General features: G+C 36.1%; 1 protein-coding gene across 2 annotated transcripts in view; it reads left to right on the plus strand.

Moving 5' to 3' along the window:
- The window catches only part of Cda5 (Chitin deacetylase-like 5), a 203815-nt gene that overhangs the window by 180082 nt on the left and 8380 nt on the right, over window positions 1–15353 (plus strand). For both annotated transcript variants that reach the window (XM_088273878.1, XM_088273810.1), the window contains exons 5-10: window positions 559–722; window positions 2404–2591; window positions 4210–4259; window positions 6202–6369; window positions 10787–13333; window positions 13984–14076. In XM_088273878.1, coding sequence (XP_088130004.1) covers window positions 559–722; window positions 2404–2591; window positions 4210–4259; window positions 6202–6369; window positions 10787–13333; window positions 13984–14076 — 3210 coding nt within the window. The remainder of the gene's footprint in view (window positions 1–558; window positions 723–2403; window positions 2592–4209; window positions 4260–6201; window positions 6370–10786; window positions 13334–13983; window positions 14077–15353) is intronic.

Below are 15353 nucleotides of genomic sequence, written 5' to 3' on the forward strand. Positions count from 1 at the left end.
AAGAATTGGCTTAAGGTCCTGTCATTTTATCCCTCAGTAAAAAAAGTTGGATATAAGAGAAAAATCTCGTGGGCCCCTTATATTCTCTTATGAGTATATCCAAGATAAATAACTAAAACACAAAATGATTGAAAATCAGCAAATCAAAATGGCTGTATGCTGTTTTAGTCAGTCTCTAATAATCTGTGAGTCAGACTATACAATTGGAGACCATGAGCATCAAAATCCAGCTATTTTTCAGTGCTTAGTGCTACATGTAAGCATAAAACATCATTGGTGTCACCCCCAGTATGACTACAGGCCCAAAATAAGCTTTTAAAATAATTATAATTGTGTTTATAATAAGTTATTATTCAATTCAAATATTATCACATTTTGCCGATATTTCAACCTCATACACCACAAGGTTTGATTATCAATACCAACACAATAATGACCTAAATTGGCGGGAAAGTCTGAAAAATTTAATATTTCAAGGTTAATTTTTGTATATTACTTTCTTATGCCACTCAGTGAATCATTATTTACAGAGTATTTTATAAATGTGTGTTGTAACAGGGTGGAACCAACTGTGAACTCTTCTCCAAGCTACACCCAGCAGACAAGAGGCCAGCAAGCATCTGGAGGTCGAGCTCTGTACAATGGATCTCTTCAATACGACCCTCAACAGTTTGAGCCCTACTACGCTCTCTATGATGATGACGCAGAACTTTACAAAGACGGTGAGAACTTCTACTATCATGGTTTTATGCTATATATACATACACTTGTTTTAGACTGCATCTGCTGTATATTCTTAACACATTGTCGGCGGGACACGGCATTTACCGTTCTTCGTGGACTGTCCGTCAACTGCGGGGCACGGCAAATGCCGTTTTTGTCGACTGTCGGTTATCGGCGGGAAACGGTAATATCATCATCATCTTCTAAAGGCAGCGCCTTGTAGTGTCAGCCACTTGTCTCTGTCAGTCGCCATCCTCTTGAGGATGGCGACGGTAATATACGGGTTTGTTATCAGCGTGAAATAAAACGCGTTGAAGGGTAATCTGCTACCTAGGTGCTAGGCGACAGTCTGTTGACGTTATTTGAGATGCCTTGTCCGGATTGGCTAGTGTGTAGCTTGTAAAGGAATCGCCAGAAATCTAGAGTTTTTATGCGATCTTAATCTCCAGTTTAGTTTGAGTCATTTCACGTATCGGACTATTTTTCATACAGCTCGCACTGTTTTGTTTACTGTTTGGTATTTTATTATTTGAATATATTAGCATTGTATAGGGAATGATACCTCGGAGGGGAAGACTATTTTTTAGAGTTTACAATGCTTCTAAAATTGTGAAATACGGAATTCCTTATTAAAAATTATGATTATAATTTATTTAGATGATCAAATGCCATATATGATTTCTTTGAAAATTTCAATCGAAAATATTATTTGGTTTAGAAATTGTGTCAATTTTAAGAAAGTGATAAATTTTTGCGCTAATCGTGAAAAACGTCCGCTATAGGCTATAGAGTCTATTGTTCGAAGCGCCGGACTACAATGTGTTAAGAACATTAATTAATACACTAAGGACGGGAAAGGTATTTCTACCCGTTTGGTTGATTGATGCTTAAGGACAGGAAGGGTATTTTATCCTTCTGCGCTGGCTTCATTTCAAAGTCGGATAAGAGGGAATTATTTAATGTTTTGAAATGAAAATAATGGACTAATATCTTTGTTAAGGTCTTAACTATATTGCTCACTCCTTTCAAGAACTTCATAAATGAAAAATCGTCAATTTTCAGTTGTGTATGTTTTCGGAATGCCCAGAAAATGTACTATATCCCAGAAAAGGAGGCATATTTTTAACTTAATATTTACCCGCTACAGGGCAGAAAGTGTTGTTTTTGCATTTTGAAGAAAAGGTATTGTCTAATTATTTTTTTAAATATCCAAAATATTTTTCAAATGGAGAAAAATCCTTCAGATTTTACCTAAGAGATCTGTTGCACAGTAAAAAGTTCAATAAGTGGCTTGATATTTATTTTTAATACATTGTATGTATTATATTTTTAAACTTTAAAAATGTTCTCCTGAAAAATCAAGTTTTTTTATTTATGACGTTCTTGAAAGGAGTGAGCGATATGTGCAAAATTATCAAATCTCGTTGCCAGCAGTCCCCAGGCATAAAAAACACCTGTCCAAAATGTGTCAAGAACTTAAGATTTTTTTTTCTATTTTGCATTTCCAACACATTTTTTTGTTAAATGAGTCTGTGACTCCATTGAACTTTATTTTCTCAATGATTTATCATCCAAACATCACTTATTGCTTAGGGAATAATATTTCTCTTTTAAAAATTTATTGAAATTATTGGATTAGTATTCTGAGCTTGGTTATCAATTTTTTATTATTGTTTCTAGATTATGCCCAGCAATACAACTCTGCGGCTCAGCGTCCGTCCATCCAGCAGACCTACAGAGGCACCCCGCCCCCCCGAGTGGCCTCTCCCCCCTCTACCACCACCGCCCCACTCTACACCCCCACCAGCAACGTGTACAGCTCACAGCCCAGTGCCGACGATTACGATGATGCCCTCATCAACTCTCAGGTACTAAAATGACCTTTTTTGCTACAAAAAAATTATTCTAGAAATACATTTCAACATTTTGTTATGTATCTGGCCTTCTGCTCCATTCCATGAATCATTCCATGAGTCCAGCTTCTTTTGCTGATTTTTTTGTGGTTCTATCAAGAACATATCGCTCACTCCTTTCAAGAACGTCATAAATCAAAAATCGTTAATTTTCAGTTGTGTATGTTTTCGGAATGCCCAGAAAATGTACTATATCCCAGCAAAAGAAGCATGTTTTAAACTTAATATTTACCCGCTACAGGGCAGAAAGTGTTGTTTTTGCATTTTGAAGAAAAGGTATTGTTTAATTATTTTTTTAAATGTACTAAATATTTTTCAAATACAGAAAAAACCTTCAGGTTTTACCTAAAAAGATCTGTTGCACAGTAGAAAGATCAATAAGTGGCTTGAAATTTATTTTTAATACATTGTATCATATTTTTAAACTTTAAAAACATTCTCCTGAAAAATCAAGTTTTTTGATTTATGATGTTCTTGAAAGGGGTGAGCGATGTGTCAAAAATTATATTAAAAATTATATGTAATTTTTTCAACATTTATTTTATATCTACCAGTGATCGGGTTTCGTCATTACCGATATCGTTAGACTGGTCTTATGATGTCAGTAATGACAAAAAAACACTGGACAAATATTTTTAAAATTTTTATAATTTTAAAATATCTAACGCACAATGTAGCAAAAAACTTGATTATCATAATAAAACTGTGGTTAAACCAATAATTTATTTAAGGTTTTTACTTGAATTTTGTGACTACAGTTATTTGGACAGACTACAGTATATCGTACAGTTTCACCGAACTTTTCATTGTATGAAGAGAGTATTAACTATTTTTAAGGATGTAAAAAGTGAAGCATCAATCAAGGGACAATAAGTCGACTATAAATCCAACAATTATGTATGGAAGCGAAGCATGGAGTTGGCAAAAGAAGGATGAAAGCAGACTGAATGCAGTCGAAATGCGATCCCTCAGACGAATGTGTGGCAAAACGATGTTTGATAGATGTTCGAATGATGAAATAAGGAAAGAATGTAAATAAGATTAAGATAATAAAATTAAGAAAGGTGTGTTGAGATGGTTTGGACATGTGGAGCGTATGAGTGAAGAAAGAACGGTTAAACAAATTTATGAGGCGAATGTAGTTGGAAAAAGAAGCAGAGGACGACCGAGGAAAACTTGGCACAATCAGGTATGTCAAATACTTGAAAGCGGCCGGGTCAGGAGTCGTAATAATCGTCGGGTATGTATGAAGAGATGCATGAATGTAGGAGAGGCAAAGAATGTTTGCAAGGATAGAGTGGTGTGGCGTTCGATTCTCTCTGCCTACCCCTGCGGGGAAGCGGCGTGATGGTTAGTTAGTTAGTTAGTTAGTTAAATCCAACAATTTCTGGACAAATATGATATACATGTATGTTACATGATAATAATGTGATATTAATAAATATGATATGTATATTAGATGATAATAATATCTAGAGCTATTGGCCTGTTTGGTTTGATGTTTTTGCGATTTATCATCCATTTGAAGATCGTATTTCTATACAACATTTTAATTTTTAATTTTTAATTTCAGATCGACGATCAAAGTCAATATCAGCAACCCATCCGTCCCAGTACCACAAGGTGAGTTTACATATGTGCATTACTGGCATCCATATTCTATGATATCTTAACAGATATGTTTTAAATAAGTTGTGTAAATCTGTGTATTATATTTAGTTTATCGTTATGTGGCATGCAATACCGTAAACATACTAAATTATACGTAGAATCATATATTTTCTGAAGTTATTTTACCAGTTCCCAGTCTAGCTAAGCGTGGCTCAGAAAAAGAGTTTGTATTGCATTGTTAAGTTTTCCAAATTGTATTCCCGTAGTAATCTGTATTTGATAGTGATTTTCCCAAGCCAAATATATTAATTTATCTGTTTTTATTGACTTACTCGAGTGGCATTCGGGCAGTCTTGTATTGACTTGTGGATAATGATATACTGCAGCAATAAATTTTCTTGCGGAAATTCAACTGTTAAGTGGTCTGACTTGTTTTCTACTTCTATAATTCATTAAAAAGTATTTTTTTCCATGCATTTGTGATAATATATTAAAATCATTACTCTGAAAACACCAAACATGTTCATACTACAAAAGCAAATGTGCTATATTAGATTACAGTCTGCATATATGCAGACTATAATCTTCAAGATATATGTTGAATCTAGATTCTAGATTTTAAATAAAAATAATAAGCATAAATTACTGTATTGGATTACTGTATTGGCTTTACTGTATTGGATGACAAAAAGTGGTATAAATTAATTATATTCTCATATGATTGCCCAAAGAATATAAAAAGTCATATTCAAATAATATACATTTGGTCGTTTAATGTTTTGACAGTTTATTAGTTTAATCTCGCATTTATCTATGAATTGCCCGTAATTACACTATGTCAAAATACATGTAACATTGGTTAATGCTTAGTATTAGTGAAGTGAACTAATAATTATTGGTAAACTGAAAACCTCGGGGTCAATTGTAACATGTAATAGAGTGGCTAAATGAAGGTTGTTATTTTAAATAATTTATTTGGCAGTTATGTGGTGGTGTACTATTATTTTACTTTAACTTTCTAAATTAATTACTCTTACGCACACCTATTTCACTTGTATCTACGCATGACATAGGCGAGAGAGTTGTACCTTTATAGTAGCTTCGGTCGCATACGGGCGATCGGATCCGTAATGTACAGACGGAAGTACAGTAAACCGCCCTATAACGCTGAGATAGGTACCGCGTTATCCGAAGGGACGTTACAGGGAAGTCAATGTTTTCAAATTGTATTTCAATTTTAAATGACTCACTACATTACAATTGGTTGATTGGTCTTACCAGCTCGTAACCAGCGCGCTAAATTTGGCGAGCGTACCTTTGCTGTTGCGGGGCCGATGGCGTGGAATGCTCTTCCACCAATGATTAGCAATAGTGAGAGCGAGATGATCTTTTGAAAAAAACTAAAAATACATTTGTTTGCTAAATCATTTCCACTATCATCTTTTCCCCAATTAATTCAAAGCGAAGCGCCCTTGAGGTAGCATTTTATGAAAATGATAACTGCAGACAGTTGGTAGAATTCCATGTTGAATTGTTGGGTAATATATCCAAAATTAAACACGGTTTATTTGGTTGAATTCTAAATTTATTTATGTATATTTTAATACGTGACGCACGCCATAGAGTATGTATAATTTAATACGTGACGTGATGCCAGTAGTGTTTGATAATGTCCTAAGAAAACGAAACGCGTCACGTATTAAAATATGCATAAATAAATGTAAAATTCAACCAAATAAACCGTATTTAATTTTGGATATATTACCCAACAATGCTTTATAAATTATCAAAAATTATTATTATTATTATTATTACAGTCAATTCTGCAAGTTAAAATGTAAAAATACAATTTAAAACATTAACCCCTTATAAAATTCCCTAAGATAAAGGGATACCAACGTTGTAGGCGGGTCTGCTGTATTTGTAATTAACGCGCACGTCTGTGTATGTCAAGTGCACTGGATGACAGGAATGAGTTGGGGTACGAACTGTCCACGCTGGGCTTTGTGAGGATCAGTTCTCCGGCGCCGCGCATCCAGATCTCCACGCGGCCCCCGACCGCACCCAGCACCACCACCACCACCACCACCCCCCCACCACCCACCCGAGCACTCGTCCAAAGGTACGGCCAACCCACCGCCAGCCGCCCAACATAGCCGCTTTGCTCGCTTCATCTTTTCTCATCTTGCAGCCCATCTCTGTGCAATTTGGACAGGTCTTTGCAGTTCCTGCGCTGAATCTTCACTTTTTGCTTTCTGTGTCCACTAAACAGCATTCATGTGCATTTGTACTACAGTTATCGGCTTAATCCGCTTGTCATGAAAGCTCTGTCATCGTAATTTGATTATTTATTGATTCGGCATTTTTGTGGATGACATTTTACTATGTACCATAGAACAGGGCTAATTGAACTTTGATGTGTGACTTGAGCCCAGTACAAAAAAGAGATTTAAATCTGTATTCGGTCTACAAAAATGAACGTAATGTGACAATAAGTGTCACCTGTCAGGGAAACAATGAATCATGTCAGTACGCTCATTATTGTAGACCAAATACAGATCTAAATATTTTTTTTGTACTGGGCTCAAGTAACATATCAAAGTTCAAGTAGCCCCGTTCTACGGTACTACAGTTTTCATCGAAAGGTGATAAGTAAAACATACTAATAATAGTTTAACTATTCACCTGTCGATGAAAACAACTGTAGTTCTCAAAACTAGTAGTGTGTAATGAAATAAAACTCAACAAGTGGTTTATTTATACACGTGTTTAATTTTTTTAAATAAAATCAACATAATTTTACATCGTAGGAATATTTTCTACAGTAAAATAACAACTCTTTAGTTTGTTCCACATATATTTTATTTGACCAGTGACCGGGTTTCGTCATTACTGACATCATCAGACTGGTGGGATACTCGACAAAATTCTGTTGAAAAAATTCAGTTATATACACAACAAGGCAGGGGTTGAAAACCATGATTTATTTTTATTCAGGGAATATTTTCATTGTTTTGTAACAGTAGAAAGGAATTAATCTAATATTACATTGTTGCAATGATTAATTTAGGCATATTTAAGAAAAAAATATGAAAGTAATCATGCCTACCAACATTCATTTATAAAGTTTACTTCCAAAGAAAATTCAACCTTAAAGAACGAACTAAAACTTTGTACTTGAACTTATTTATTCAAATAAATATTTTTAATTTAAGTTTTACTTAGTAAATACCACTCTCTCTTAAATTATATTGTTACGTGTGTGTCGATGCATTCCGCATCATTTTCAAACATTTTCAAATACGGTGTTTGAAAATGATGCGGAATGCACTGAAACACATGTCATAATAGATATGGTGGTATTTACCAAGTAAAACTGAATTAAAAAATGAATAGATTTTACTTCGTAACGACTGCCGAATCAATTAATGAAATCAAACAAATATGACAGAATTTTCTTGACAATTCGCTCACTCCTTTGAAGAACGTCATAAATCAAAAATCGCCAATTTTCAGTTGTGCATGTTTTCTAAATGCCCAGAAAATGTACTATATCCCAGCAAAAGAGGCATATTTTTAACTTAATATTTACCCGCTACAGGACAGAAAGCGTTGTTTTTGCATTTTGAAAAAAAGGTATTGTTTAATTACTAAATATTTTTCAAATGGAGAAAAAACCTTCAGGTTTTACTGAAAAGATCTGTTTCACAGTAAAAAGTTCGGTAAGTGGCTTGATATTTATTTTTAATACATTGTATTATATTTTTTATCTGTAAAAATGTTCTCCTGAAAAATCAAGTATTTTGATTTATGACGTTCTTGAAAGGAGTGAGCGAATTGTGTTTTTAATTTTGTGTATCATATTAGGTTTTAAGTGAGTTTGAGATGGATACATTTCTTAGTTACCTACTTTTTATTTTGTATATTTCTTGGTGTATTCAATCTACAATGCCCTATTTCATTTCCAATGGATATGTATTATAATGCTTATCTACTTTGTAAATATATACATACTAGCTTAAACATTCAAACACAAATGTTATTATAAAATGAAGCCCAAAATGATAAAATTTTCTTCCTTAGAAAATAAGTTTTTATTTTCAGTATGAGTAAAAGACATTTCACGCAATATTTAATTTTATTCTTGTTAAAATGGAATGTTTGTAAATATGAGGGATGTAAAATAAGAGACCTATATTCACCAGTTTGTACATTTTTCTTTATTTTTGAACACATGCACCAATTAATAATATTTTCAGACCACTTTAAATTGTTCTGTCCGCCTCCGTAGTGTAATGGTCAGCATGCTCGGCTACCGTTCTGGAGGTCCCGGGTTCGATTCCCAAGGGGGGTAAAATAAATATAAGTGATTTTTTCACTGTAATATTTATTCAATATCACCCTGGACTGGTACCTGAAGCGGAGGGCTGATCACCTTTCCTTCATGTGTAAATGATTAAGATAACACTGCGTTAATATGACACAGTGCCCTATGCACCATTGGGGTGCGGATAAGGGTTTTATTATTATTATTATTAAAGTGTTCTAGTACCTAATAAATATTAAACTGACAACTAAATGCTGTATTGTCAACAAACTAGTCAATAATAAAATTAGCGGAGGCGCCACTTTTGATCCCTCTGGGAATCGAATCCGAGACCTCCAGCATGGTAGCCAAATGCGCTAACCACTGCACTTTTTGGGATAGTAAACATAGTTTTTTGCCAGTACTGAGAATAATAGCTAAACTGGATGGTCCGCCATTTTAATTTCCTTTTAACTTACTTTTTTTTTTAATTACCTACTAGTCTCTGAAATCTAGCTACTAGTCTAGACTCTGAAATCTAGCTACGGCTTATGCAACACCGCTTATCATGTCCCTACTCAGGCTTCAACTTTTTAAATTTCATAGCCTATGCCTACTCGTGAGTGTATTTACTCTTTATGTTTAAAGTTACTATAATTTCGTGTAATTCAGTAAGAATTTACTTGCGTGTATTGAGATCATTATACACTATCTAAGAAATTAGAGGTGGTGCTACTATACGCTCTACCAACATGACAAGAAATTTTTCCAAGGGCATAATAATAAAACGTTCTTTAATTTGATCTGAAAATATGAAGAAGAAAAATGTTTGTGTAAAATTCAATATTAATAATTTATTATTTTCACGCAGCTTCAAGCTTTGCTATTTCTTATCTCACATGAGAATCTACATTATTTGTCAATGAGAAAATTCATATTATGTGATTTATGAAAATTATGTGTTGTGTACTTTGTGCTATTTAGTATGTACTATGTATTATGTACAACCGTGTTTTACGGGCTATAAGACGCTACAGACTTTCAGACCTTTTTTTTTTTTAATTTTCGTTTAACATTAAACATACTTTTTTTTTTCTTGGATGTGTTTCGCAGATACTTTGTGGTACATTTAATAGACTTTATAAAATAAATCAACTTTCTTTTAAATAATTTTTTATTGGTACATTTTTTCTCCGATCGGTTTCCACAAGAACCTTGTCGAAACCATCAGGGTTATGTAAAAAAAATTATAAATTTGATATGGGATGCAGATTAAACTCTCATTATTTTAGATTTCGTATTGAAATGGTGCCAAAATGTAATATCCATGGAGTTGCGGAGCTGTCGTGGAATTCCTTCCTCCCTTGTCGGAGTAAGAGGGTGTTCGTCTCAGAAAGCATCACATCACTCAATTTTAATGTGTTTTTATGTACTACAAATACATATGTGGTGTTGTGTGTTGGAATACAGTTTTTATTGTACAATCCTCATCATTACAATGTTGCCAGATAGAGATAGGTTTCACGGGGCATTGAATACAGTATATGGCAATATTAAAGACTGAGGGGAATTTAAAATTAAACACTGGAGATTTTTATATAAATTTAGAGTAAAAGATGTACCGGATTAAGAGACAGTTTTTTTAAGAAAAAAGTGCATCTTTAAGTCCGTAAAATACAGTATGTGCTTTGTTACTTGATTAATTTTTTGCTTTAATAATTTTTCTATTTGTAGCCTAATGTATTATCGAACACCATTCATTCATACAAAGCTGCTTTGCAATCCATCATAAGGAAACCATTTTCTTATAATGTGTTATTATATGTAAAATAATCTACGAGTATTTTATTTGACTAACCCATTAACTTAGTTATTATATGATGTAATTATTCTGTACTTGATTACTTATGTTGTCCTAGAAATTGCTTATGTAAACCAATTTTGTTTTTTATAGTTGTAACATTTATTGAACGAAAAATTATGCCTTTCGTCCATCTCTAACCGTAATCAATATAAACCCAGTTTGGAGTACTTACCCAAGCCCAAATAACTGAAACATTGTGTAGAGACCATTTCTAATTATGAAAACATTCATATTGAAAAAACAATAATTATGTCCCGAGTAACATTATACCTATCCCTGTTGTTAGATTAATAATTTATAGTCCCATATTCATAGTGCCATATTCCATGAAATGTCAGTCATTGGGGAGTGTAATTTTTGTTTTAACAGATCAACTACGAGCGAAAGCTTTAATGGGAATCTTAATCCTCCAACTGAAAGATCCAAACCGTTAGATACAACCGCACCCACTCGCTTCAGTAGTCGCTTCCGAGCTGACGAAGTGCCCCTTCAGGCGCAGCCCGACTCTCCCTCGACTGACATACTTCCCGCTCAGCGGGCCAGCCACGCTCCCCCCGCCACAGACTCGACCACATACCATCCCTCGACCGCCAACAATGACTCTAAGACACCGAACCCTACTAACCTAACTAAAGAAACAGGCGCGCAGGTGGCAAACAAATCTCGTTTCTTGTCTCTCTCCACTGGTTTTTCCTTTCAGAGAGACAATGAGGACGACGATCGTGCCAGTTACACTCTTAGAGTCTTCAAATCACCTTCGGTCGCCGTCCCGAGTGACGACGACGAATCTCTCAAATCAGACGATGACGATGATTCCGATAGGACTCCCCCCCACAAAGTTTCTTTCAAGATCGATGATCTTACCGTTGTCGATGAAAAAAATGATTACAACTCCGAGCCTGACCCTCCGAACTCCGAAGATTCGAATGTAAATAGCGTTTCAACAACTGAAAGACCGCATCCCATTCCCTTCGTTATCGATAATCTTCCCGAACCCGGACAAAAGCCTATAGTCATACAGCTGAGAACTCGCACCGGTCCCAGAACTCACGGCCCTAGAATCGCGACCGATGATATCGTTCCCATATATAATCGTCCCGTTAATCGAGTTATCGAAACGCAAAATGAAAAATCCTTTTCTTATATTAACTCTGTCCCTAAAAATCGAGAAAAACCCTCGAGCGATTCAGACGACTCTAATCAAAGCTTACCCAAATTTTACCGCAAAGCCGTAATCAAGCGCCCCATACCTCTCGCGATAGAAAACACCACCGAAATCCCCGACCCTCCGCAGAATCTGGAGGATAACGAAGAAGCCGATACTATCCTTTCATTTTTAAGACAGCCGCATAAGTCCAAGAACTCTAATGTAGATTCTAATACGAAAGAAAATGCAACATTTGATAATAACAAGCGAAACAATAATATAGACACTTTACCGAATAGTCTTTCCAGAAGGAAAGTTTTCCGCGACATGTTCAATGCGAAAACCGAGAGCTCTATTTCTAACCAACCCAACGTTTCTCCATTTAAAACCCTGGAAAATCTTCGCAGAGATGTGGTTGAATCAAAAACAGCACCGTCTAACAGAAATCTGAACAACCAAGCAAACTCCGTTAGTAGTACCACACAAATCCCTAAAAGCAACGTCGGATCGAGAGGAAATATTGGTTCGTTTGATCCATTCGAGGGTGATCATTCGCCTGACTCGGAGTTTTCTTCTACTCTCAATCCGAGATTGAGGGAACGTATTAATAATCGCCCCTCAACATCAACCGAACAGCCCGCTATTAAGAGGAAACAACATTTACGTAGAAATTACTTATCGAATCCCATCGCGCAAAACATTTTAGACAACATTAAATATATTTCGAGTAACCGAAATGTGCCTGAAGTTGAAAAAGAGCAGAAACTCGTAGAGAGGCCTTTAGAAACCGATAAGATAGAATACACTTTCAATATAGGCGAAGTGAATCCTAAACCGGAACAAATAAACAAATTCAATAAAAAGACTACCTTCAGAAAATCAGAACAAAATACGGATGAAGATGAATCTGCAAACTCTGAAACAGGGGATGTGCCCAATTTGCCCAGAAAATATAGTTACGGAGATGACATCCAAACATCTCGTAAATTTGATAGATTTAACAAACCTATCAAATATGAAGAAGTGGCAACCACACCCGAAAGCTTCCCTATTATTGTCGATTCTGAAGAGTTTCCAGATGTAAGTGAACACGAAAAAGAACCGACGAAGAACGATTCCGAAAACAACTATCGTAATTCAAATAAGGCTCCTAATTATGCCAACGCTGTATTTGACATTCCAGTATCCGCAATTCCTCTGTATGAAAATAGTTATAGGGCCAATAGGACGAGACAATACCAGGTCACGACACCTCGCAGAGATGTAATCAGAAATTCGTCCACAACCTCGGAATCGCCACAATTAATCGGCGGTTTTCTACAAAACACCGACGACGATACTGACAAGACTTACGTAGATCTTCCCTCGGACAGAGCTTGGTATGACAAAACAACACAGAGGACTGACACCTTACGACAGACTACAGAGAGAGACAGTTATAATCGTGTGACTGCAGTTTGGACCGAGTCCCCTCCCCGCACCCCGCTTGCTACCTCTCCCCTCCCCGTTACGACGCTGCCCCCTTCCACAACATCCACCACCACCACCTCCACAACCACCACCACCACCACCACCACCACTACTACCCCTCCACCCTCCACCACCACCACCACCACCCCGCGCCCCACTCCGCCCGGCCGTATGCTTCGCGTGAACCCCGCCATCAAGCTAAAAGCATCGATGTCAGCCAGCCGACGCAGTTACTCCCCTTCAAAATGTACCGAGAACAATTTGCAAAACCCCAAATGCGACGAATCTAAGCTGCAGAGGTACAGACAGTTGAATAAAACTCTCTTTTGTTTATGAAACCCTTCTGTCGCTACCGGCTTACCCGCCCTTCGGCTTTCCTCACAACCTCTCGGGAGTGTCAGGTGATGGTCTACTGTCATGAGCTATGTCTCCGGGCATACGTTTCTGTTATCCTGAAACAGAAATAACTGGCATGTTTATATTTAACACCTTTTAATTTACACAACTATCCTTTCACCCTTCAGCGCTTTCTACTTCACCCCTCGAAGACCGAGCGGTCGGACTTACGGACAGAGCACTCGAGACGTAACGGGACTACTTTCCTATTGAATCCGACACTTTCCGAGAACTAGACTCCCCGCTGTGGCCCTCCCGCCAAAACTAATATTGAAACACACCACCCTAAAGAACTACAGACAGACCCGAACATTATTGCACCTCCATCTTTCAGTGAATAGTTTGATAGCACTTTCAGTTGTTGAATAATAAACACAGTAGATAACGAAATAATCTCAGTAAACCCTAACACCTAACTGCGGCAGATTGAGGTGATCTAACGTGGTTCATTCCCGACTATAACATCCGAGCGAGATGATGTAGCTCGCAATAACTGGACGCGAAGAGGCTTCATTAGGCCCTACTTTAATGAACGATTTGTGGACACTTCTAGAACAAACACTCGAGGACGGGGAAGCTCGCAATACTCTACGGCTAATGGAGCGGAACAGAATACCGTCAATTCCAACCGTGGTACTCCGCCACCGTAAGTCAAACCATTTACTCCATCAACATACAAAACAATTATTTTATCCTAACATTATTCATCCATAAAAACATAACAGTCAATATCCAACTACATTTACAAATATTTTTCATACTCATGTATATTTTGTTTTCTATATATCCCTCTTTTTCTTTTATTTGAGTTATTTTGGTTGCACTTTGCACATTTTTCTGAACTCTCAAGGTGATCAAAAATATTTCTAAAGGTTACTGAATACATTTCATCCCATTTAGCATTCATTCCTGATTTCCTTTTGTAAAATACTCTCCCATTAATGTTACATTACAATGTATTCATGTAACAATATCACTTGTTGATATGGATACGAAATATAATTTACCATGGAAAAATTAAGATAAAAGTCACTTGTTAATTTTAAGTTTAATTTTATGATTACAATTTTTCATAATATTTTATATCATTAGCAAAGAAGTTATCAGTATTTTCTAAATATTTCATTAATGTTCAAGAATATTATGTGACGTAATTGATTATCGCACACTTATCGTCTTGGCACTTTAATCACCATTGCTTTAACTCAGGTCGTTCCGATTTAGGAGGCATTGACAATACAATGCTGATAAGAGAGTGTTGCCGTATGGAATATAAAAAAATTTGGACTAAACTAGATGAGATGATAGTGACATCGTGCCAAGGCAATAAATATGTGGTACCCTTTAATCGGATACAGCAAGTTGTGTAAATGTTGATTAAATACTTGTGAAACAGAGCTTCCTAAAAATATTGTGTATGATCATAACAGAAGAGATTTCACTCCTTCTTCCGATGCCATATCAGGTCTAGCCGATGTTTGCGGTCACTCTGGAGAAAACTTCTCTGTCCTTTGAGTTTTCACCTAAAATCTTAATTTTGAAAGGAAATATGGGTGGTAAATGTAAGAAAAATATCTAATATGTACTTTGACAGGCGCCGTGATGTTGTTGGATAGACGCTTGACTGTGAAACTGGCGTCGCGTGTTCGATTCCCGCCAATTACAAAATGTATTCTAGAAAGATTTATTTTCAATCAGTCCGGGTGATTGTGAATTTTTCACATCTACCTTTCCTATTCTTACCATCTTACCTGCACAGACAAGTCTCAAAAAGTAGAGACTTTGTGGACTATTAATATCATTAATTTTTAAAATGTAGAGGAAGCTCGCGGTGCATGTCAAGACAGACGAGTGCACTATTCCGTCCTCTCTGCCAACCCCTGCAATTAAACAGCCTGACGGCAATAGTAGTAGTAGTATGGA

Source organism: Brachycentrus maculatus, unplaced genomic scaffold, assembly GCF_059751285.1.
Source record: "Brachycentrus maculatus isolate JH-2025_06_01 unplaced genomic scaffold, ASM5975128v1 h1tg000004l, whole genome shotgun sequence".
Lineage (NCBI taxonomy): Eukaryota > Metazoa > Arthropoda > Insecta > Trichoptera > Brachycentridae > Brachycentrus > Brachycentrus maculatus.